This window comes from Eublepharis macularius, chromosome 2, assembly GCF_028583425.1.
Source record: "Eublepharis macularius isolate TG4126 chromosome 2, MPM_Emac_v1.0, whole genome shotgun sequence".
NCBI classification, from domain to species: domain Eukaryota; kingdom Metazoa; phylum Chordata; class Lepidosauria; order Squamata; family Eublepharidae; genus Eublepharis; species Eublepharis macularius.
The window spans coordinates 142,877,930-142,902,252 of record NC_072791.1 but is presented as its reverse complement, the minus strand read 5'-3'; the positions used below and the strand labels follow the sequence as shown (position 1 = coordinate 142,902,252).

General features: G+C 41.5%; 1 protein-coding gene across 1 annotated transcript in view; it reads right to left on the bottom strand.

Annotated features, from left to right (window-relative positions):
- Positions 1 to 16,672, bottom strand: part of ANO9 (anoctamin 9) — a 63,314-nt gene extending 46,642 nt beyond the window's left edge. Inside the window, exons 1-2 of the mRNA XM_054972877.1 lie at positions 16,453 to 16,672; positions 3,782 to 3,853 (exon numbers count right to left, since the gene is read on the bottom strand). Of these exons, the coding sequence (XP_054828852.1) occupies positions 3,782 to 3,853; positions 16,453 to 16,458 (78 nt within the window). The 5' untranslated portion in view covers positions 16,459 to 16,672. The remainder of the gene's footprint in view (positions 1 to 3,781; positions 3,854 to 16,452) is intronic.
- Between the last annotated feature and the right edge of the window lie 7,651 nt (positions 16,673 to 24,323).

Genomic DNA, 24,323 nt, shown 5'->3' with positions numbered 1-24,323 from the left:
CTGTGCTCTGGGATGATACCTTTATCATTTGGAGCCATGGTGAGGAAGAATTGATGGAGTTTTTAAACCACCTCAACAATATCCACCTGAACATACAATTCACCATGGAGAGAGAAACCGAGGGTAAACTTCCATTTCTAGATACCTTGGTCATCCGCAAAGCAAACTTTCAGTTAGGTCACAAGGTCTACAGGAAACCAACTCACACGGATCGGTACTTACACAAAAACTCCAATCACCACCCTCGACAGAAAAGAGGCATAATAAAAACATTAGTAGACCATGCAAGACGGATATGTGAACCGCACTTTCTCAATGAGGAAATTAATCATCTAAACCACACACTTCAAGCAAATGGCTACTCCAGAAATGAAATCAGAATAGCGAGTAAACCAAGGATAAATCAAACAACTAAGGAAAAACAGTCTCCTACAGGAAAAGTGTTTTTGCCATATATCAAAGGAATCACTGATCAGATGGGAAAGCTTATGAAAAAGCACAGCTTACAAACGGTATTCAGACCCACCAGAAAAATACAACAGATGCTACGTTCAGCAAAAGACAGTGGAGACCCCCTTACCTCTACAGGAGTATACCGTATAGCCTGCAGCTGTGGACAAGTTTAAATCGGGACCACAAAGCATAGCATCCAGACAAGAATAAAAGAACATGAAAGACACTGCAGACTTGGCCATCCTGAAAAATCAGCAGTGGCTGAACATAGCCTAACTCAAACAGGACACAGTATCCTATTCCAGGACACTAAAATACTTGACAACACTTCCAACTACTCTGTCAGACTGCACAGGGAAGCCATTGAAATTCACAAGCATAAGCACAATTTCAACAGTAAAGAAGAGACTTTAAGAATGAATAGAGCATGGTTTCCAGTCCTGAAAAACACTAGGCTAACAAAACACTCTGTACCCGACAATAGCCCTGCAGAGAAGATTAGCACATCAAGCACCAATCCATATGCAAAAAACCTCCTCAGGATACAGTGAAGCCTCCCTCCATTAGCATTTCACACCCTGGGAAACTCTTACAGGATGACTCAGCCCAACCCCAACCCTCCTGAGTAGATATAAATGACCTGCCAACATCTTTTCCACACTGTGACACTGAGAGATCTCTGTCTTTTGGTGCTACACCTCTGAAGATGCCAGCCACAGCTGCTGGCGAAACATCAGGAACTACAATGCCAAGACCACGGCTATACAGCCCGGAAAATCCACAACAACTATCTCCTATTCTAGGCTGGATACTACACCACTGCAAGTTGCACAACATACACTTGATGGACCACCATAGTTGTACCTATTATGAGAATGCAGTTATCTATGATTCTGTAATCTCTTGGTGCAGCTTTCAATGGCATAGAAGCTTTATTATGCCAAGATAACTGGACACCCAATTATCTGACTAACTTTCAGAACTCCATTCCTGCAGCTATGTCTCTGTTTTAATGGCATTGGGTAGATATGGGTTGATTCCCAGACCCTACTTACTAACCTCACCTGTCTTCAGAATAGAAGATTGCTGAAAGTGTCATCCACTGACTGTACAGTTCTGCTCTAGTAAGGGCAGGTTCCTTGGGGTTCACCATCCCCCTGATTGTTGTTTAGGTGTTATAAACCATGTAAGCTATAGAGCGTGGGAGAACAGAAGATGAAGAAAAAATGTCATGTGAGGTAATGTAGTATTACTAGACTGCTAAAACTAAGCAGGTCAACTTGGTCAGAATTTGTATGTCAGACTGACCTGGAATCTCATTTACTTTAGAAGAAAAGCAAGATATGTGTATTAAATAATGTCACTATTTTACAAAACTGACACTGTAATCTTAAATAAATTGACATAGCAATATTTTATATTAAATAGTTGAGTGTTTCTTGCTAAAAATGTGCTCATAATGAAGACATATGCTAAATAATAATAATACTTGTATTAACAGATGTCACACCTACATTTTGCTTCCTGTGTCCTACAAGTCTCATAGCTGCCAAGTTTGCTACCTCTTCATACCCTGCTCCATTCACAGCTAAGAGGAAAGTAACCACTACCAGGTGAGACCAAAGCAACAGAGCAACAGAATGTGGTGGAAGAATTGATAGTACCAACTTCAGGCTGTAGACAGGGGTGTAACATACACATCTACACGCAACTAAACACAACACCACCTAGCCATGAGAAAGGTTCTGTCCTGGTTTACTCACTTCCATGTTGGTTTTCTACTTGCAACATTTTTTTCCATTTTATGCAAAGGAACATTAAAGAATGTGATCCCACCTGTGGCCTGAATTGGTATAGTCTATTATACATCTCAAGATTCTGCTTCTTCATTCAGACACATCTGTAATATATGCTCATAGCAAGGTTGTCAACTCCTTGTAAGGAAATTCATGGAGATTTGGGGGTGGCGATTTGGGGGTGAGGAGGGAGCTCAGTGGGGATAGCATGCTATATTATCAATCCTAATGTTAGCTTGTAGGGTTGATTTATCCATATAGGCAGTATCAATTGCCTAATCTGGGGGGAAGAACAGATAAAATAAAGATCATGGACTCTGTTCCTCTATAAAATACAAACTGCTGGCTTATGAAACCATATATTGTAGCCACATGAGGGAAGGGGGGGGGATGAATTTAACTCTTCAGCTCCTGCTCAGATTGCTAATTGGAACCATTTTAAAGAAAAATATCATCTCTGGAAGGTCACAGAATTTCCATTTGAGCCCTGGATCCTGATAAAATGATCATAGTCTTCTCCAAATACCATTTTGTGAGAATGTGACTGTCATTTACATAGTCTTTCCTGTTTGGCCTTGTCTCTTCTGTTCTTGAGAAATGCTACAATGCTTTAGCTATGTGGTAGGACTTAATAAGTGGATACTTTGCCGTTATCTTGTTTATTAATCTTTAGATCTTGCATTTATTCTATATCTTGAGATTTTTTTTCTTAAACTGTTAGCTGCTTTGAGCTTGTGGGAGGGTAAAATAGGAATAAAAACTTCTGGTAATGTTTTAGTACCAGTGTGGTACAGTGGTTAGAGTAGAGCTAAGTAACAAGTTCAAACCTTCACTCCACCCTGAAGATCACTGAATGATCTGGAGCTAGTTATTATCTCAGCCTCACCTACTTCCCAGGGTTTTTCTAAGGACAGGAGAGGTATATATGCTGTCCTGAGCTCCTTGGGGGAAGAGTGGGATAAAAATAAATAGGAAGTTGTCTAAGTGTCTCTGTACACAAGACAGCTTACATGGGGACGGTCAAGTGACTTACTTTGTGTGGCCTTATATTCAAGTGTACACTGCCTCCCAAGTAGTGCACTTAGATCCACAATGGGAGAACAAGTATAAGATCTTTCACTTGATCCTACTCATGTAAGATGTCTTGTGCAGAGAGACTGCAAAGCTGAAAAACAACCTAGGTGTTTCTCTGGCAAACAAAACAATAATGTCTCCTGGTGAGTTGTTTTAAACCCTAGAACTCAACATTCCTGCAAGTAAACTGAACTGAAATTATATAGGTTGATTGATTAAGGAATGTTTACCCACCGGCTGCTGCAGAAAAATAGCAACTATAACATAAGCAGGGATGACAGACTAGTTAGCAGCCACAGACATAATCCATTATTGATGTAAGGACTAGGAAACAAAGTATACGGCTGTAAATGTTCATGGTTTAGGATACAGCTGGGTTGAAGCCCTGGGTCTGAATCTCCATTTTGCTGTCATCTAAGACTATATCAATCTTTTCTATGGTATTAAAGAACTCCAACCTGGGATGGAGGAATCAGAGCATCAACATCTTCTGAAGGATGGTCTCTCATAGGCACCCATACACTGTTATCCTAAACAGAGAGAAAGAAATGGAGGCATAGAGAGATTTAAAAAGTGACCTTTCTTCTATAATGGCAAAAAATAATTGCACAAAACAAACCTCTTCTAGCACAGTTTCCAAGCAGAATTGCCAGCTTCTTTAAATTGCTGTATGTCAGCTGCTACTAAGCATTCTCCATCAGTTTACCTCCATGTAGAACATTTTACCTACTAATCTTCTGCCCAGCAGCAGCAGCAGCAGCAAAAAAGATAAATAAAAAAAAATTGGCAACCACCCTAGCATGCAATTGAGTTTTTGTCATAATATCACAAGGAAAAGTTGTGTTGGAGCCAGTATATTTTTCAACAAAGTGGAAGCAGTTTGAAAAAAAAAGATTGCTGTTTGTGATATGTCCATTCATCCTGCTTTTAACATTTTAAAAAACCTGTTTGCACAATGGGGCCAAAAAAAAATCTGTGCGCGCATCAGGAGAGTGAAACTTTTTTTCACAGTTAACTCTCCTAAAAACCTATGGTCTGGCTCCAGCCTCAAAAGTTGCCTTGGTGAAAATAAAGATCATTATCACATGGGCTATTTGCCCCAAGTTGAATGCTATTAGTTTTTTCCTGCGTCCCCAAGCATCATGGTGTGATGCAATGGTGTACCTCCTAGAGTATCCCCAGCTTTTCTCCAAACTTTCTCAAACCCTTTTTGTTGTAAGTATGGGGAAAGTTCACAGCAAAGGTGATTTCCCCACAGGAATGGGCATTTGGGTTTTCCCATTGCTGGTGCAGCTGCTACAGCACAGTGGCAATGGAGCTTCCACATAGCAGGTTTCTCTGCAGTCTCCCTGCCCCACTCCCCCAGTAGCGGCCATTTCTACTCCTCTAGGCCAATGGGGCTTTTTCAGGGTTTTTTTTAATTGTCAGTTTTACATCATTATATTAATATATAATGATAACAATAAGTGGGAAAGGTTCTGCGAACCTTCAGCTATATTTTTTTAAAGTATCCATTCCTTTCCTCTTATATCTCTGCAAGGGAGGGGGATGAAGACTTACTTTAAAAAGTTAAATTAAGTGACAAATTTTTAAAAAAGTTGGGAATTCACAGATCCTGTTACTGTTATAACATTGTATAGATATAACCGTAAGAAACTGCAAGGAAATCGGCCATGCTGAAGCCCTGTTGACACTGTGTTGTATTAGCAGCAGCAATTGGGAAACAACACAGGTCTGTTCTTGGGTTGAAATCACCCAAGGTGGAAATTAAAGAATCAGAGTTAATTGTTCAGCAGGAGAGCCTCAAAGCAACAGTTTAAAGTGAAGATGTTTCTTTCTTATTTGGACAACTATGGCTTCATATATTTCTTTGTCTCAAACAAATATGTGTTTGAGAGTTTGCAGGATCTGAGATAAATTGGGTTCAGAGTCACAGGATAATTAAGTTACAGATTAATCAAGCATTTAAGTTACAGATTAATCAAGCAGAGCTGAAAATTATATGCAGCTCAGCATATTGTAAGCATTACAAGATTATCAACTATGGTCTATAAAAGCCCATACTAATCAGGGATAAAGTAAATATATACCAGTTTGATATCACCTCCACTCTAGAATATGTTCTGTTTGTGTTGCTCTATTCTTCCAGTGTTACAGATGAGCCGAGTCCGACCATTATTTTTTAGGCCTAGTACAAATTTGTAAAATGCCCCCCAACACTCCATCAACCCGTACATGAAATTTCATGAACCATAAAAAGTTTCTTTTAAATTATTGCTACACATTCTACATTTCTGAAAAATTATTGATTTTGCAACTTTTGTTTAGTAATAATACCCAGCCTGAGAGCCCTATAAGAACTATTTTGTAACTTATTGACCATTCTGTAAATGTCTTTTTAAAAAATTCTAATTGACAAAAGTGGCTGCAAAGATTAGGCCAATTAACTTAAAGCTTTATACTTTGGGGGGAGTTTTTCATTAAAAATCATCAACTATGTCAATTTCTCTTGCAAGTTCACACTCAGTGGACAAGATGGCTGGGTGGTTTAACTGCTCCATTGTAAAACACCTGCAGTTTTTGATGAGTGCTGGTTGCTGAAATTTCTTTCAGCTTCTTCCACAGAGACTGGCAGTGTTGAATAAATCTGTAGGGCTATGCACACTTCTCTGAAAATGGCTTTCCATAGACTCAAATATATTTTCATTTTGATTTTGTTCATCTGTTTCCCTAGTTACTGAATTGTTTGCCTGACCACAGAAGGGCCTTGTTGGGTTTGAAAAACTGGAGCAGAGACTGGTTTATTTTAGCTTCCTTCCCTTTCTTTTACCTTCTTATATTTTTGGCTGCCCAATTTGTATTTATACTCACTATGACATGGCAGTGTGGAGTATGTGTTTGGATTGTGAGTGAATTAGACACACATAGTTTGAGCCTGCAAATCCTGCCCAAAGAAGCAGCTGCCCTTGCTCCCATTGTCTGACAGTGTTTTGCTCTGCCATTCTCACAGTTGTCCCTCCCTTCTGCCTGTGCAAAAAGAACTCTGGGACTGGGGTGCTTGATTTGATAGACTCACTAGGCCCAGAATTTCAGAATACTGCTTGAGATTGCTGCACTAACACTGCTTCTTATTGGCTCTAGCAAATCTCACAAGATTTGGCAATACATAAGGAAATAAGTTTCTAAAAATATCCCCAGGCATGGTCTACAGTTTATCCACAATTTTTTCTTCATGGTAATAGGAATTGCAGCCTGGGCCAGGGCGATCTGGGCCTCTAGGCCCCAGTAAAAGTGTACCCACCCCACCAGTTATGGGCCTACTCAGTTCAAGGTATTGGCTATCACATACAAAGCTCTTCACAGCCTCAATCCAGCATACCTATGGGACCGCCTCCCTCCCTACGTTCCTCCATGGCAGCTTCGCTCATCTGAACAGGGTCTCCTGAAGGTGCCACGGTGCACACAGGCAAAATCAACAGCTATCTGAACACATGTATTCTCTGTGGTTGCCCCTACCCTGTGGAACGGCCTGTCTGAGAAGATCAGGAGAGCCCACACGCTCATGGTTTTCAGCAAATGATGCAAAACTGAACTATTCAAAAGGGCTTTTTACTCAGATAAGAGGGCTGTATTGTAGGGAGGGGGTCTCAGATGGTTCGCTAATGAGTTAGGGATCATAGACTTCACCACTATGTTGCCTTACATTCTATCTGTTGCTTTAAGTATGTGATACCTGTGCTTCAAGTATGATCCTACTGGGTAGTTATATGTTGTCTAATACCAGTCCTAGATTTGCCGACATGGGGATACAGGGGATGGCACTATAGTGGCTTGTCTCCTTTCTCCATGGTCGGGGACAGAGGGTGGCGCTAGGGGAAGAACTGTCATCCTGCCACCCACTGGTCTGTGGTGTGCTGCAGGGGGCACTGCTCTCCCCGTTATTTTTTAACATTTATATGCACCCCCTCACACAGTTGGTGCAAAGCTTCAGACTTGCAGATGACACCCAATTATACCTGCTGATGGACGGCCAGCCTGGCTCGGCCCCAGAGGTCCTAGAGCATGCTTTTGAGGCCGTGACTGGATGGTTGAAGCAGAGTCGGCTGAAGTAAAATCCCTATGCACAAACAGAGGGAGGTCTCCAATGACATTAACACAACCAGAGCAGAACTCCTCAAGAAGACCATAAACACTACCAGGTGTTATCCAAAGTTAATTATATTAATTTAAAAGTGCAAGTGCTCAATTGTGAATGATTTTTCAAATATTTGTAAATTCCTTTAGTCCTCATTCCAAGTTGATAAAGTTATGGACTTACTTTATCAACATGGAATGCGGACTAAAGGAATTTATAAATATTTGAAAAATCATTCACAATTGAGCACTTGCACTTTTAAATTAATATAATTAACTTTGGATAACACCTGGTAGTGTTTATAGTCTTCTTGCGGAGTTCCGCTCTGGTTGTGTTAATGAAGTTAAATCCCACGAAGACGGAGATCCTGTACTTAAGTCGTGGGAACGTGGGTTTGGGACCCCAACTTCCTACTCTTGATGGGGCAGTGCTTACACCAACCCTGAGGGTGAAGAGTCTAGGGGCGATCCTGGATGCCTCCCTGGGAATGGAGGCCCAGGTTGCTGAGGTTGCCAGGTCTTCGTTTTTCCATCTTCGTCAGACCAGGCAGCTTGCTCCCTATCTGTCAACCCACGATTTAACTACAGTGGTCCAAGCAATGGTCATCTCTAAGTTAGACTACTGTGATGCACTCTATGCAGGGCTTCCTTTGAGTCTGATCCGGTGGTTGCAACTAGTCCAAAATGCGGCGGCATGGGTCATCACTGGAGTGCCAGGAAATGCACATATACCATCAGTATTGCGCCAGCTGCATTGGTTACTGGTAGAGTACTGAATCAGATTCAAGGTTCTGGTTTTAACCTATAAAGCCCTATACGGACTGGGACCAGCGTATCTACAGGAACGCCTCTCCCCATATGAGCCCCAGAGGACGCTTGTTCCAGTGAAAAACAGCTATTAGTGGTCCCTGGTCCCAGGTAGACCCACCTAGCGTTGACCAGAGCCAGGGCCTTTTCAGTCCTGGCTTCAACCTGGTGGAACTCTCTGACTGATGAGACCGGCGCCCGGCAGGACTTGCTATCCTTTCGCCGGGCCTGTAAGACAGAGCTGTTCCGCCAGGCGTATGGTTGACGCTGGGCAGGGCCCCCACTGGTTGAACAGAAGGGATCGTCCCTCCCTATCAGGAAATAGCTACCACCCGACCCTTTGTGATATTCTTTTAGGGGCGGTTGGATGATGGATTATATGAATTGTTTCTGTGCTGCTGCTTTTTGTACTCGGTATTTTAGATTTTAAATGATATATTATTGTCTATTGGTTTTAAAGTTGAAATGTTAATGTTTTTTATAATGTATATGATGTAATCCACCCTGAGCCTGCTGATGTGGGGAGGGTGGAATATAAATCAAATATAAATTTTTAAAAATATATTAGCTTATTTTCTGTTTCAGCATTTCTTCAACTCTGTATTGGATTCTTGCAAATGCTATGTCTTTGTAAATGTGTATTTATTTATCCTATGGCATTGTTTATGATAATGTCCTTGATATTGATTGGACTAATCTTATGCTATGTAATCTGCCTTGAGTCTCAGTGAGAAAAACAGACTATAAACAACATAAAAAATAAAATAAATGAGAGCTCAGTCCTGGCAACAGGTAGAGGGGGCAGTACTTACTGGGTCTTCAATCTTTGAGCCCACACTCCTGGCCAGCGCACAATGATGTCACTTCTGGCAGTGACTTCATCATGCTGGCTGCAGGAGTACTCCCACACTTTGTGCAGGGCTGATTCTTTAAGAATCAGCCTGTAGGGTGACAAAATCGGCCTTGCACGAAGCACAGGAGCATCCCTGTGGACAACTCAATGACATCACTTCTAGAAATGATGTCAGTGTGCTGGCTGGGGGCGCACACATTGCTCATTTGCCTGGGTTGCCTGCTGGTGGCAGGTGATCCCCAGGTGGCTTACCATATCCGATCTATTGCCAGTGATCAGCAGGCAGAGGGGCAACTTGCCAGGAGTTTGCCTACCACTGGCAGGCACCTGGTAAGCCTAGTCCTGGCTGTTTTTGACCATTATAAACTTTAAAAAAATATTACTGCAAAAGTTTAAAGCACTTTAAGGGACAGGAGCTGTAACTGTTTAATTTAAAGGCAAAAAGCTTAAAAGATAATTCAGCCTTCAATGAAAAGAGAGAACATAAATGGCTTGCTGGATCAGACCAAATGTCCATTTAGTCAGGCATTCAGATTCTAACAGAGGCTAAGTGCTTGAAAGTAGAGCATGAAGCAGATGATGCAACTATTGTTGTCTGATGTATCTAGGATTGCCAAGGGTCCCAGAGACTCAAGTGGGGGGGCAGGGAGGTGAGGAGCAGGGGACAGTGGGGCACTTACCTCCTGTGCATGTGCTCTGCATGCATGCTCCCACACTCCCCCTCTGCAGAGGAATTCCTGTGCGCGCTGACTGAAAACCACCCCTTTGGAGGCAGTTTTCACTTTGAGCATGCATGCTCCGTGGCTCCTTCCTTCACCCAGTCCCATTCATTTTCCAATGGGATGAAGGAAACAGACCGACCCCCATACTCTCCCCTTGCTAGCCCGGAGAGCAGAGCCAGGGGACAGCATGTGGGGGCAGGGGATCCCCAGCCTCGGGTGGGTGGATGGGAAGCCTAGATGCACCTAAGGCTGCCAACTCTGGCTGTCAGAAATTCCTGGGGCAAAGCCTGGAAAGAGCAAAGTTTGGGGAGGGGTGGGATCTCAGTAGGGATGTGATGCTACAAAGCATTTGAAAATATTAAGCTATTATTTACTCACATTATTAAATCTACTAAACTATAAAAAGTAATAAAAGCACTGAAGTTCACTGTAGCTGAGTATGTTAACACTAATGGTTGGTTAAAATATGTAAGGTCTAATTTCAGCTGGGATACAAAATCAAGGCTATAACTGAGCAGCTGTGATTCAGCTTTTAAATTTCCTTAAGCGACCATGTCTATCCACTTCCAGCAAAAGGGTGCTGTGCTTGGTGAAAAGCATTACCCACTTTAAAATTACGTGAGCCTATTTTTTATTCAAAGAAATATTTCTTGAATATTAATTTTGCTATGTATCGGGCTTTTACACACAGGTTTTTTTAGTTGGTTCTGGCTCCATAAAGCTTCTGTTTATCCCCCAGTTTCTGCACATATTTGTCACTTTAGATTTCTCTTTCTTTTTGTTTTTGTTTTTTCCCCTGGGTTTCTTCCAGTTCTTTTGAGATCACTTTACGTCAATCTTTTTTTTGGAAGCTGATTTTGAGTCACTTTTTTCCTCACGTGTAATGTTTTTTCAGCTTTCTTTGTCTCACCCAATCCCACTAAGGTTTCCCCCCTTATTTTGAAAGCAGGGGTGCCAGCTGGGTGGGGAGTGCATGCTCCAGAAGTCTCTGCTGACGTCACTTCCAGTTTAAAATGGAAGCAATAGGGCCTCCGCAGGGTCAAATCAACCCCAGACAGCAATTTTGCTATGTTTTGGAGCCAATTTGGCCCCGCTGAGCTTCCATCGCTTTCATGTTAAACTAGAAGTGACATCAACAGAGGCCTCTGGAGCATGTGTATGCCATATTTTTTTGTGCTCTGTGATCTCCAACCAGCCTCCCAACAATTCCCACCCCCCACTAGCCAAGTGAGCATGGGAGGGGGTAGGATTGGCAGTTCCTCTTACCCTCCTGGTAAGAGGCACTTGCCTTCTTTTTCTCTTAAAGAATCAGCCCCAGGAGTGTGGGAGCACTCTTGAGGCCTGCGCAATCACTCCTGAGAGTGACGTTGTTGTGCTGTGTCAGGAGTGTGCCTGGGAGGCCTGTTCCCCTGCTCGCCCCCCAGCCAGGTGAGTGGTGTTGGGGGCAGAGGCTGGAAGTGGGTTGATCCACCCCACCAGGGTACCTGGAAGCCCTAGGTGGGGGGCAGCAGGTGGGGGGCATTTACACCCTGAGCAAGGGGCTGGGAACCTTAAATCCCACCTGCTTCCAACCTACTTTTTGATGATGGAACTGTTGTCATCGTCAAACTATTCGCTCTCTGATATCCATTCCACCCTGAGAATGACTGGTTTCTTTTTCAATCTTTAAAAAAAATTAAACCCTTTTATTGATATAAGCTCCCAAAATGTCTTTTCAGCAATTTAACAAGGCATTATTGGAGGGGGGAGGGGTGGTCCCTGTTGCAGTTCTGCAGTCTGTATGTGTGAGAAAGAGAGAGACAAAGAGAGAGAGAGAGCATGCATAAAAGAGAGCGAGATTGCGGTTAAAAAATCAATGGGGGAGGAAAGGGGCAAAAGGTAACAGCTCTAAGCTGATGGTTTCCTGTACTGAGCCTGCAACCATATGGAGAAGATATGGTGTGAGTGAAAGAGGGAGCCTCCACCAAGGCAAAGCTGTGCTCCGTGTGGCTTTGCATGTTCAGCAGGCTCTTTGTGCCTTGGTTGACGTGGACTGCCTCTTTGCATGGCAGCCAGTCACCACTGCTTCAGGTGCCATTCAACAGAGGTCATTTTGCCCCAGTGCCGGCCCACGCCTGCTCACTTGGGGTTGGCCCTCCCTGGCGGAGTACTTTGGTTTGGACTGTGGGATATGGGTGACAGATCTGCTCCCCTTTTGGGCCTCCTCATGCAAAGAGAGGCAGGCATGGGTGTGGGCTAGCACTGACGTTCCCTAATAGCCAGCTGCAGCCCCACTGCCCAGGAATCCTCCCCCTGCCACAAGCAGCCTTGTGTTGTGTCTGTGGAGCCTCCTCACTCTTTCTCTTTGCCCCTCTTTATGGGATGCTAAGCATGTGTTCATTTTCAATCTTTTTAAAAATCCAGCCTTTATATCAATATAAGCACACATGAAAAAAGAATGTGTGTGTGCTGCAATACCACCAATGACACCACCAATGACAACAGCACTCTCCCTTGAAAATCCTGATTATTTAAGGCACATGTAGAAGAAAATAAACCAACTCCCCACTGTAAAAATGCAGAGGGATGTGCATAAGAACTGTGCCCAAACCAATTCCAATATTTGTGGATTGATTGCCAAGAAAATCAGGAGTAAATGCTACAAATATATATGCACGACAAACATATGTTTAAGTTGTCATATGTGTTATGTTTATCAATCATACATGTGTATTTGTAATATTACAAAAGGGGGTTAGGCCATGACTCAATGGCAATCTGCTTTGCATGGTCCCAGATTCAATTGCTGGCATCTTCAGCTAAAATGACCAGGTGGTAGTACGTGAGACCTTGGAAAGCCAGTGCCAATCAAAGTAGATAATACTGACATTGATAGACCAATGGTCTGACTCAGTATAAGGGGGCTTCATGCATTCAAGTGGATTTGTGGGATTAAATACCATTATTTTCCCATAAAACAAGTGTTAGCTGTGCATTAGCCAACAAGCTCCTTTACATTAAAATTACTGGGGAAATCTTTCATCTCAAGCTCACCATCTCAAGGAAAAGGTTTTACCACCTCAGCTCTCTGTCTGAGTTCACCACCTGAGTCTTACCTTGTAATTGAACTCTGGCTTTTTCAGAATGCTCAAGTTTTATTGTTGTTGTGTGTAGGGCAGGAGTATAGAGCTGTTTGGCTATCAGTTCCCTTTTCTTGAGTTTATTGTCACTAAAATAAAGAGTTTTGGTTGGATTTAAAATGTTGGGTGGTACCTCCACTCCAGCCTCTCACCTTTTGGGGGTTTTCCCCTCATTGTTAACTCTTAATAAAGTTAATAAATTTGCTCTCTTCCTTTCTCGTTACAACATCCCAGTGATGAAGAATATCTGGTGTGAAGTTAGCTAGCCTGACTTTTGCTTTCTTTGCTGAGCACACACTTGAAGACAGGTCTCTTCAACCAAACAAATTTCTTTTAATTGCAACAAATAGGGTTGTCAACTGCTAAAATTGTGACTTCAGTTGTGCTTCTAGGAGTGGTGTGAACTGCAGCCATTAGACAGCACCAGAGCTTTTTTTCTGGGAAAAGAGGTGGTGGAACTCAGTGGGTTGCCCTCAGAGAAAATGGTCACATGGCTGGTGGCCCTGCCCCCTGATCTCCAGACAGAGGGGAGTTAAGATTGCCCTCCACTCGGTGGCACAGAGGGCAATCTCAACTCCCCTCTGTCTGGAGATCAGGGGGCGGGGCCATCGGCCATGTGACCATTTTCAAGAGGTTCTGGAACTCCGTTCCCCTGCGTTCCTGCTGAAAAAAAGCCCTGGACAGCACTAAGCATCATCAGGTACTATAACATCATGTGTTAGAAAAATGCACAACAGCAGACAAAGCTGTGGGTTTTGGTCAGCTGCAAACTCTTAAGTGTATGCTTGTACTTTTCTTCTCCTGCTTGTTTACTTTGTATTTTTGGTATTGTAAGCCATTTTGAGAAAAACAGTTTATATATGCTTAAATTAATAATTAAATAAAGTGGCCCAGAACCAAGGCACAATCTCTAGATAGCATGCAATGTGACTTTTTAAAAATGTCAGTGGAAGAAAGATTTTCTTAATCTGTACTCAGCATTGTTCAATTAATTAATCTGCAAATATCTCCAAATAAAACTAACAGTTACAGCTAGTTTGTTTGCAAGCTAGGGATTGAAAGGGTTTAGACAGAATTAGTGTTAATGCAATGTAAAATTGTGTTTATTTACCCTATGGCATTTTTTATGTACTAATCTCACACTGTGTAATCCACACTGAGTCTCAGTGAGAAAGGTGGACTATAAATAACATAAATAAATAAATGTTAAAAAGGCTTTCAGTGGTAGAAATATAAATGCTGTTTAATCACAATTAAATGTTGTTTAATTCTACAAACCATTTCATCAAGTGTTTTTTTTATCCATGGATCACTATAAAAAATAACTTGTAAGAAGCCTGAAGCATCTTTCTTTATTTCAAACGTGTCAGTTTTATACATTTTAACTCTTGTAGTTTTTCATCAATGAATTCTATACACTGTCGTTTGATGAGTGTATGGCAGTTCCTTCACTTTATCACAGAACTACAGTTCCCGGGGTTCCTATGACTATGCTCCAGTTTGAAATAACTCCTTTATCTGTGATTCTCTCAGCAAATTGCTTCCTCTGATCAAAAAGAGTCCAGTAGCACCTTTAAGACTAACCAATTTTATTATAGCATAAGCTTTCGAGAATCAAGTTCTCTTCATCAGATACCTGATCAGATTCAGAATGATTGTCAATTTTTCCTTTTAAGCAAAAGGCTTGTGTGCAAATGCTCATGTGGTAAAGACTAGAGCCATTAATGAAAGTAAGAAATATGGGCTTAAGCTGTTTTGCAACTCTCTTGGTATCTTCCTATCAGGCTGAGAAAATCTTGCCCATATACATAAACTATGGTAAACAATGCCTTCCTCCTCCCCCTTCCCATGCAACACTGCAGGCTCCCACCCCAGCCTGGAGAAATGTGACTGTTGGGAAACTTTATTTGCATTGGCAATTAGCACTATTTGTATGTGTTCACATCTGTCTCTGATAACCTAACCAAAATTAGAGGTGTCACCCAATTAAGTCTGCCATTTTAATTTTTAATCAGCTAAAAACTGTTTAGATATTATTGTAGCTTATTCCAAGTGATAATTTGAAGCTGCAGCCTTTGCCCACTTATTTGAGAATGAGCCCCATTGAATTCATTGGGATTTGCTCCTGAGTAAAGAAGCTTAGGGTCAGGGTACACTTCAATTTAACAAACAGTCTTGTAATTTCCCTTCTTTAAACACCGTGACACTGGCAAAGTCACTCAAATTAAGGGATATGCACATGAAACATTCCTTAAAGCTTCTCTAATCAGCTTATTTCGGTATCAAGAACACTGGAACAAATATTGATTGATAATAACAGTTCCCCAATAAGAGCCTCACATTCTTCTGAGGACAAACATACATATTGAAAAGTGTCTTGAAAATTTAAGTATTGCTGATACAAATGATTAACTAAAATCAGGTTGTTGTTTTTTTCAGGGGCATGCACCCATATGGAGTACAGGCACCTCTTGGGCATTTAGGACTTGGGCTGAGACAAGAGAACATCATGAATATTGGCACGTCTTTTATTTTTAAAAGGAAAAAAAAGCAATGACTATCATGAACTACCTAGCTGAGGCATTACATTAATTTTGAAAATGTTTGATTTACATAAATATATGAACAATTTTACATGTAATCAATTTTTATTATTCATGAGAAAAAATAGAGGCCCTTATATCTTTGTAACCAATTTAACACATTTGTAAAATGTGGTGTTTTTTAAATGTATATATTCTTTTAAAGAGCAGAAAATTCAGCCATGTTATATGTCAATGATCATGGTAACTAGCACCTATGTGATTCACACATGCAAGAGAATGATCCCGGAAGATGGTAGAAAACTGAAGTGGCAGAATGGTTTAGTCTGTATCTCATCAGATTAGAGGCAGAGTGTCACGATCGTATGTCCCTTATGTTAAGACTCCCTGGAAACAGAAAACCAACATTGTAAACAAAAGGGAGGGGGTTAGAAACTTTCTACAGGCTGTGTGCTAGGATGCTATTTGCGTAAGTGAAAAAAGATTCAAAACCTCAATCCACCGTTTGCTGTTTGAAGCGGTGTAATCCATTCTACCGAAAGAGGTTCTGCCACCGAAACTGAGCGTGCACCACAAGTCGGAAGTCGATGGCGGTCTGAAAATCTGACACCTGTCTTTAAGATCGTTGCTGGCAATCCGAATATTAATCAGATCTTGTTCTTTCCAAAGACTGCCGTACCACCTCTTAAAGCGTACAGCAGCCTTAGCCACCTTCAGGCCGTACAGAAAACTTAGCCACGGTCGGCGCGGAGAGACTGCACCGGTTTCTCCCGTCCAATCACATTGTGTGCTGGGGAAAGGCAAGGCTCGTTCGAGATACGATCGTGAGCGATCAAATACAGTCAAGACGCAGACCGCGGGAGTATGAAAGGAACGTCAAGCCCGCGTGCAAAGTACAGGCTGTCCAGAAAGCTTGGCTATAAATCGCACGAAGGAGCGCATTTGCCTTACCTGCATGGTGGAAAGAAACCGGCGCGGCTCCCTCTTTTTTTCCTGCCTCGTGCGAAAAGGTCCGTCCTAGGCACGGAGCTCTCGCCTGCGATTCTCGCCACTCAGAGGCTCAATCTGAGATCGTCCCGGGTGTGTGCGTGCGGGGCGGGGGGGCACCCTCTCAAGCCTCTCTTTCTCTCGAGTTTCGTCAACTCCAGACCGGTCGAGATGAGAGGACTTCCGCGTGTGGCGGTTTTGACTCTTCCTTCTTAGGAGGCGCCTGTCGCTCTTGCCCTAGATGGAGAGGGCGCTGCCCTTTCCGCCCCCTCTGCCTTACCTGTGTGGGACGACGAGGCTGGGCAGGGACGGCTTAGCGCACCTGTAGATTGTCATTCGCGACTGGCTGAGCCGAGGCTCTTCTCTGCCCGGCGGGTGGGGAGATGACAGGAGCAACCCAAGGCTAACCGCTCTGTGGCACTGCCGTCTGCGTCGCCCGCCGTTTGAAGCCGGGAGAGCATGGACTTTCATCCACATTGCCACATAGGAAGAGCCCCGCCAGAGTAGTCTCAAGGGCCCATCTAGACCATAACCTTGATGATGCTTCAGCAGATGCCTCCAGGAAGCTGTTCCAGATAAGGTGGGTTTTTAAACTGAGGGGTGGGGTGGCACTGAGAAAGTGTTTAGAGAGAGAGACTTCTAGGCATAAGGGGAAGCAAAAGAGAAAGCCCAAGATCTTTTAATCTCTCCCTCTCCCCTCTCTTTTTCTTTCTCACACACACAAATCACCCATAACAACTGCTTGTACAGGGAGGGTTTCAATTGTCTATGCAAAGCTCCACATGTGGAGGGGAGCATGCCGTGGGTGGTTTTCATACAGTCTGTTTCCATAGCCCTGTGGCTGAAAGGCTATTAACAATGGCACAGCTTACACTGTCCTGTGAATGAGCTCTTTAGCACTTAAAAAGATTCTTTGGGAGGTTCAACTGTCCTGTATTTTAGATTTTTAAACTGGCTAAAGAGGTGCTGTTATAAAGATTAATACAACTTTAAACAGAATGTGGAAAAGTGGGAAGAAATATTTATCCCCCAGCTCATAATATTAGAATTTGACATCACCCAGTTAAACTTGACTATTAAGATTATGGGAAGGGGATGTATGCATGTGCTTGCAAGTGTGTGCACCCTTGTGGAGAGTTACATTTCCCTGAGGTACTGGAATGCAAGGTGACAAAATGAAAGTTCTAAAATGTTTATATTTAGATGGTAAGCACCTCAAGGAAGGGAACTCATTACTTGTTTGAGTTGCTGTAACTCTGTGAAGCGCATTCTACATCAGTGGTACAGTTTAAATAATAATACTCACACAACACATAATTTGTGGAATTCGTTATCACAAGATACAGTGATGGCTACTATCTTAGATGAAAACTACTCACAGGATGAAAACGACTCTCAGAATATATAATTAAATTCATTACATTACCATAAGTAATGTTGATGGCTGTACCTTAGATGGCTTTCAAACAACAGGAATAGATATATTTATGGAAAATAGGATAGTTTATACATAGGGCCTATATGTTCAACATAAACGATAGAAGGACATTGCTGATTATTGTCTGTTAGATCCTGCTTAATGTTGCCTATGTTGACAGGGGACAGAGGTGGCACTGGAGTGTATTGCAGAAACTAGTCCCTGAGTGGTCCTGCTGTTGCTGGTGAACAGCCATTTTATTTAGGATGTGGGAACAATGGAATGTAGCTTCTGATTAGTTGAACAGGAAAATAAAAATGTTGCATTCAATTTTTGTCAAATATGGAATGTTTCTATTCTTCATCCAATAGACCCCCTTACCAAATATCATACAGAGAAGACAAATCATCTTGATTTTATAAGGAATATAATTTAAAAAAACTATGCAAAATTCAGCATACTAACAAGTATAGAAAATGTCCAAGAAGATATTTCATAGGTCCACTTTACCCAACCACTTGCTAAATATGTAACTTTGAATTTCTACCTGATTTAACAACAGGATTTCTGTCCAGTGGTATCTTAAAGAGACCAACAAGATTTTCAGAGTGCAAGCTTTTGAGTGTCAGAACTCCCTTCTTTAGACACCAGGTTTTGGAATCACAGTAATATAAGAATCATACAATGAGAGGGACAAGGAACCAGACTAATATTCTCTGTCTGACTGAGGAGGACACTTCATGCCAGAGCTACCATCTGCAAACTGTTTTCTGGCCTGCATTCTCTGACCCAGCTCTGCATCTCCGGGTACAGGAGAAAAATTCTTGAAACCACTGATACATGAAAACAGTAGTCTTGTGTAGTACTTAGTGAAAAGACAGAAACCTGACAGGTACAAGTTTCCCAATTTGCAACATGTATGTATAATTATCTCGTGTTTAGAAATTATATAAAAGTTAATGCTTCTGTAGAAGTGCAATTCAACATACTTTTCTTTCTTTCTTCTTCTTCTTTTTTTAAAAATGACAGTTCCAAGATCAAAAATCTTTTTGATAATGTAAAAAGGCTGTTACAAATTCACTTGTGCCCCCAAAGCATGAAAATTTTAAATTAAGATTCCTGCCAATTTCTATGCCACATAAATGATACACACTCACGTATTGTGCTCACTTACAGCTTAAGACTCCATGCATTTATCCTGAAATTGAGGATACCATAGGGGCAGTGGATAGGTGGCTATGCATCCCACCCACACATATACACTCACCACTTTCCTTATAATGTTTAGGACTTCGACTGCAGTGATGGGGTGTTTATGCAGGCAACAAGGTTGATAAGTGCTGAAAGCAGATGGAGATGAGACTGCAGTCAGCCAGCCATTCAGGTGAGTGTCTCCATTGTCAGGATGCAGAGGAGTTAGCCGTGTTAGTCTGTGGTAGCAAAATCAAAAAGAGTCCAGTAGCAACTTTAAGACTAACAAATTTTATAAGCTTTTGAGAATCAAGTTCTCTTTGATTCTTTGAGAACTTGATTCTCGAAAGCTTATAAAATTGGTTAGTCTTTTTTTTTAATTAAATTTTATAAATCAACATAACAGTAAACAACTTCAAACATCACATAAACAGTAAATACAAAGGGTAAGGTATAGAAATAACAATAAGATGTTTTACATAGAGAAATTGATAACAGAATACTATTATTTGCAGTCATTACAGTTAGAAATAGTATACAGAGTCTAGTGAAACAACTTATCTTATACCTAACTATCAAGAATTTTCTGATATAGATGGTTTGGAGGATTTGCTTCTGTTCTGTCAACGTAATCTAAGAAATGCCACCATTTTTCATAGTTGGATTTGTGTACTTTGCTGGTTAAATTATCTGTTATTTTATCTATGATAAGTTGATCCCATACTTTTGACAGCCAGCGTGAGATTGGTGGGGGTGTCTGTTTTTTCCAAAAATAAGCAATGGTTAGTCTTAAAGGTGCTACTGGACTCTTTGATTTTCCATTGTCAGGAAGCAACATACAAGTTAGTACAAGAAAGGAAAATGTATATCCTATGTTCATGAATAAACTGACTGTGAGATCCCCAGGGCCAGGGGCCATCATTTCTCCTCATGGCCAGAGCTAAGCCCATACACCAGAACTATGTAGCTTCCACTTTAATGGCATAACTCTTGTACACTGCCAACTCCCAAGATCCACCCCCACCCTGTGGCCCTGCCAGCTCACAATACCTCACCCACTACTGCATACATCTGGCTGCTAGGGCCACTTTCCCCATCTGGGTCTTCATTCTAGGTCCTTAAGTTCCTGCCCTGGCCACTGCACAATTAAGCCAGGGAGTAATCCATTTGCTTGGGTAAGCTGAGCAAGGTTCCTCCTGGCTGTCTTCTTGACCAGAAACACCAACCTCTAATGCTTCAGGAAACAGTCTATGTTCCTGTCTGCAAAGGCCCAAGCCTGCCTCTCCTAATCTTCAACCAACTGCCTCCTCACTGCCCCCAGCTGAGGCTTTTTATCCTTCTTCCCTTGGCCCCTCCCTGCTCTAACTCTCAAGCAAGCTCTTCCCCTCAGAGTAGTCCTTTTTTCCACAGGAAGCTATTACTGGCAGGCCTTCCTTCTGGCTGCTCCTTCCTTGCTGTTGCTGCCCCACCTGGCTCTCTTCCCAGTTCATCCACTGGGTGGCTGCCCTCTTTAGGACTATGCCCCTGCTCCACTCCTCTTCCCTTGAGGTAGGATGCCCTGGGTTGTGAAATATGCATATGACTGGATTGGCTTTGCTTTAAATTAATTAATTAAGAATTTACAATCAAAGAATAACTAAGTATGGAAGCCTAATTTTCAGAAAATGCCTGGATAACAGCTTTTTTATTGATTGAACAGGTACAAACTGGGCTTCACAAGAGACTGTTCTGTCAGTGCAATGCTTGCAAGAATATATTAAACATTGGTATAACACTGATCCCAGCTTTTAGTGCCCGCTCACCTTGCAGAAAAGGAGAAATAAGACTGAAAGACTAAGGGGATTTAGTGGGTGCATGGAACCCAAGTCAAAAACAACACAGGAGCCTTAACTTACAATTTCCTTCCATGCATTTTAGTGCATGAATGGATTTGTAAAACCAAATGGGTATAGATCCTAGAATCTTTTATTTGCATGAGTCCCTACCCAGGAATCGAAACAAATGCATTTGTACTTTAGGGCTTGGCTGTAGCCATTAGATCACATAGTTTGTGGTAGCTTAAAGCAAGTACGTATGCCATCCTACAGAGGTCACAGAGTAGCAGAGCTTTGGAAGCCATATATCTGCTTAGGATTGCACTGTACGTTTGTTACAGGAAAAGGAAATAAGAGTTTTTGTGGGCAGCTTAAAGACTGACACATTTGGATTCTTGCATAAAGCTGTCATGTGCCTTCGCCATCTGATGATACAATTCTTGCTAGTGTTTAAGGTGCCACAAGACTCCTTTTTATTCAAGTAGCTACAGTATGTGTGAGCATTCACTGTGTTTCAAGTATAAGTTACTGCTTTATATGAACAGCTCACTGTTGGGCTGTCAGGTCCAGAAAATGAACGAACTGTAAGGACTAGATTGCTCCATAATGTTGGGATGAAAGTATCTTGGAACTGAAAGGAACTATTTCGGAACTGAACTTGTCTTTCAGCACCATCTACTGTGCTGTTAGTAAATTGCAACAATTAATCTATGCCATTTTATCCAGTGGCTAGAGTTTAATTTAGTCAGAGTAAGTGGAAATTTACATTTGATAAAACAGTTCTTGAAACTGGTATTTGCAAGGCACATCATTCATTATGTAGCTCCAGATTCAAATAATTGATTATTATGTTTATGCTCTGACTTGGGAGAGCCCAGGCAAGCCTGGTCTTGCTAAGCAAGGATCAGCCTTGGTTAGTAGTTGGATGGGAGATCTCTAAGGAAGACCAAGGTTGCTATGCAGAGGCAGGCAATAGCAAACCCCCTTGTCTTGAAAACCCCAGCAGGGGTTGTCATAAGTCAGCTTTGACCCAATGGCACTTTCCACCACTGTATTTCCTACTAATGTAGGCATTTTGTTTATAATTTCAATGTCACTTTTCTGCTTTCATTTTACTTTGTTGGATCCAATCAGCTTTTCTGCTTTTGAAAAAGGAAGGAAGGATCCTGTTTGACCAACCAAAAATATTATGCTAAGAACTGAGGGATCTGCGTGTACAAAAGCCAAGTGGGATGGGGGTGGTAGTATGGAGGGAAACTGGACAAGATGGAGTGAAAAAGCTGGCTCAATCCAACCCGCTTATTTTTCTTTTTAACCACAGAAAACATCTCCACTGCCTATTTATTCCCCTGTAGTTCTCTTCCATACCAGAAAAAAACCCTGAAAGACGCAGTTAGAATAAAATATGAGGAAGTCAATTTATCTGTGCCTGCTTCTCTTTTTTTCACATGCTCATGTATGTAGGCTCACAAATGTATGGGAAAAGGTCAACATACACTGAAGCAGCACTTGGATACAGCTGCATTAAGTCCTGTGGTTGTGGGTTTCCTTTTGGCATGATGATAAAAATGGCTGGCTCATGTTTGACATAATTGTATACACAGCTATAGACAAATGTGTGTACTATCATGTGATTCTATGATGTAGGAGAACATATTCTTAAGAGCTCCCATATGTAAATTACAAATTTGAAATAAAATAAAATAAAATAAAACAGTATCTCATTAGGATTGCTGCTCCTCCATGATGTGGCTAAGAAAACTGCTGTTTAAATGTGTAATATTTTTATATCCTGTGGCACAACAAATGGTCAAGTATCTTGGATGCTAAGGTGATGGGTATATTTTAGCAAATGTTCTGTTAGTTTGACAATCCATGTGACCTTTTATAGAATCTGTTTGTCTTCTTTACTTGTCACAACTCTCTTGATGAAATAGGCTCACCTGCTCTGACATCACAACAGGTCTATGTTTCTGTCCCAAGAAACACTTTAATTTGAATTCTGAATCTCACAAACTTTGGCTTAAACACAATAGCTGTAGAGTGTATTTACAAATAGGCTTTCAAGTCATACTTTCCTCAGAGCATCCTCTGGTCAAGAACAGGGAACAGACAGCTTGTTGGTGTTTATAAGGTGGGATAGACCATGGCAAGATGACAAGGCAAGTCATATTCCGCAGTTCCAAATCTGTGAGCAACACTTTCTAATTTCCCAGCATTCATATACAAACATGGACACAGGCCCATAAATACTGTCTTGTGTGCTACAAAGAATTGTGCAAGCTCCCAATATTCTATTCCCCCCCCGCCCCCGCCATTGTTGGCTTCCTTTTTTGTGATGATAGCACCCATGTTGTGAACTGCTGGGAAATTTTAAAAGACTGCAATGAAAGCAACAAGATGCATATGCTCTTCATATTGGGAAGTCTCCCAAATAATTTAAGTATTACAAGAATCCTCATCTGGCAGAAGCTTACTCTGCAGAGTATAGCGCAGAATGATTAATCCAGCCCTGGAATTGATTGTGCATAAGAGTGTACTCATATTTTGGATAGCAGTGCTTTCAAAGACCAGTTCCAAAAACTCAGTAAAAATTGGTGTGGTGGAGGGGGGGATGTCTTTTTGATTTCAGTGTTCCAGAGATAATATTGCTGAGGGAGAGATGGATAAAAAGAGCAGGATTTTTTTCTGTTGGGTATTCAGTGCAGGGCTGACACTCATATTGCTTTGTTTTACCTTGAGCGTTTACTCAAAATGAAGTACTTATACTTGGTATGAAGTAATTATCAGGCTGTAGAAGAACATACCAAGAAACCAAGGAGGGTATTGGCTCACATGTATGTTGAAGGAAACTGTTCTTATGTTACTTCCTGCATGCTTATTTATTTATTTTATTTATATTCTGCCTTTCTCACAAAGATTCAAAGCAGATTACAAGATATAAAATAATGCAGTTAGTCAGACAGCATAAGACCATCAGTAAATGATGCAGTAGAACTAAGATTACCAAATTAGAGAACAATGTGAAAAGCAAGGTATACTATAAAGAATACACACATGTATAAAACTCCCATGGACCAAAACATAATGTGATAATTGGCCCAGAGTGTATCAAGAAACTGTGTAGCAAAAGGGTAGTCCATGTGATTGACTTAAGAGCTCTAGTGTGGAATGGAAATCTGTTATTTATATCAATATCCCATCTTCTCCATATTATATTAACAGAATAAAAAACCAGCTAGGCTACATTCTGTGAATATCATCTGTATAGACTTAGCTGATAAGCAATTTGAAATCATACCTGCTTGCTTGTCTGGTTGAACACTAAAGAGACTGTCAGTCAGGGCTGGAAAAGTCTACAGGCTCAAAGGAATGTGAAACAAATGGGTGTATAAGAAGTTAAATCCTTTCTC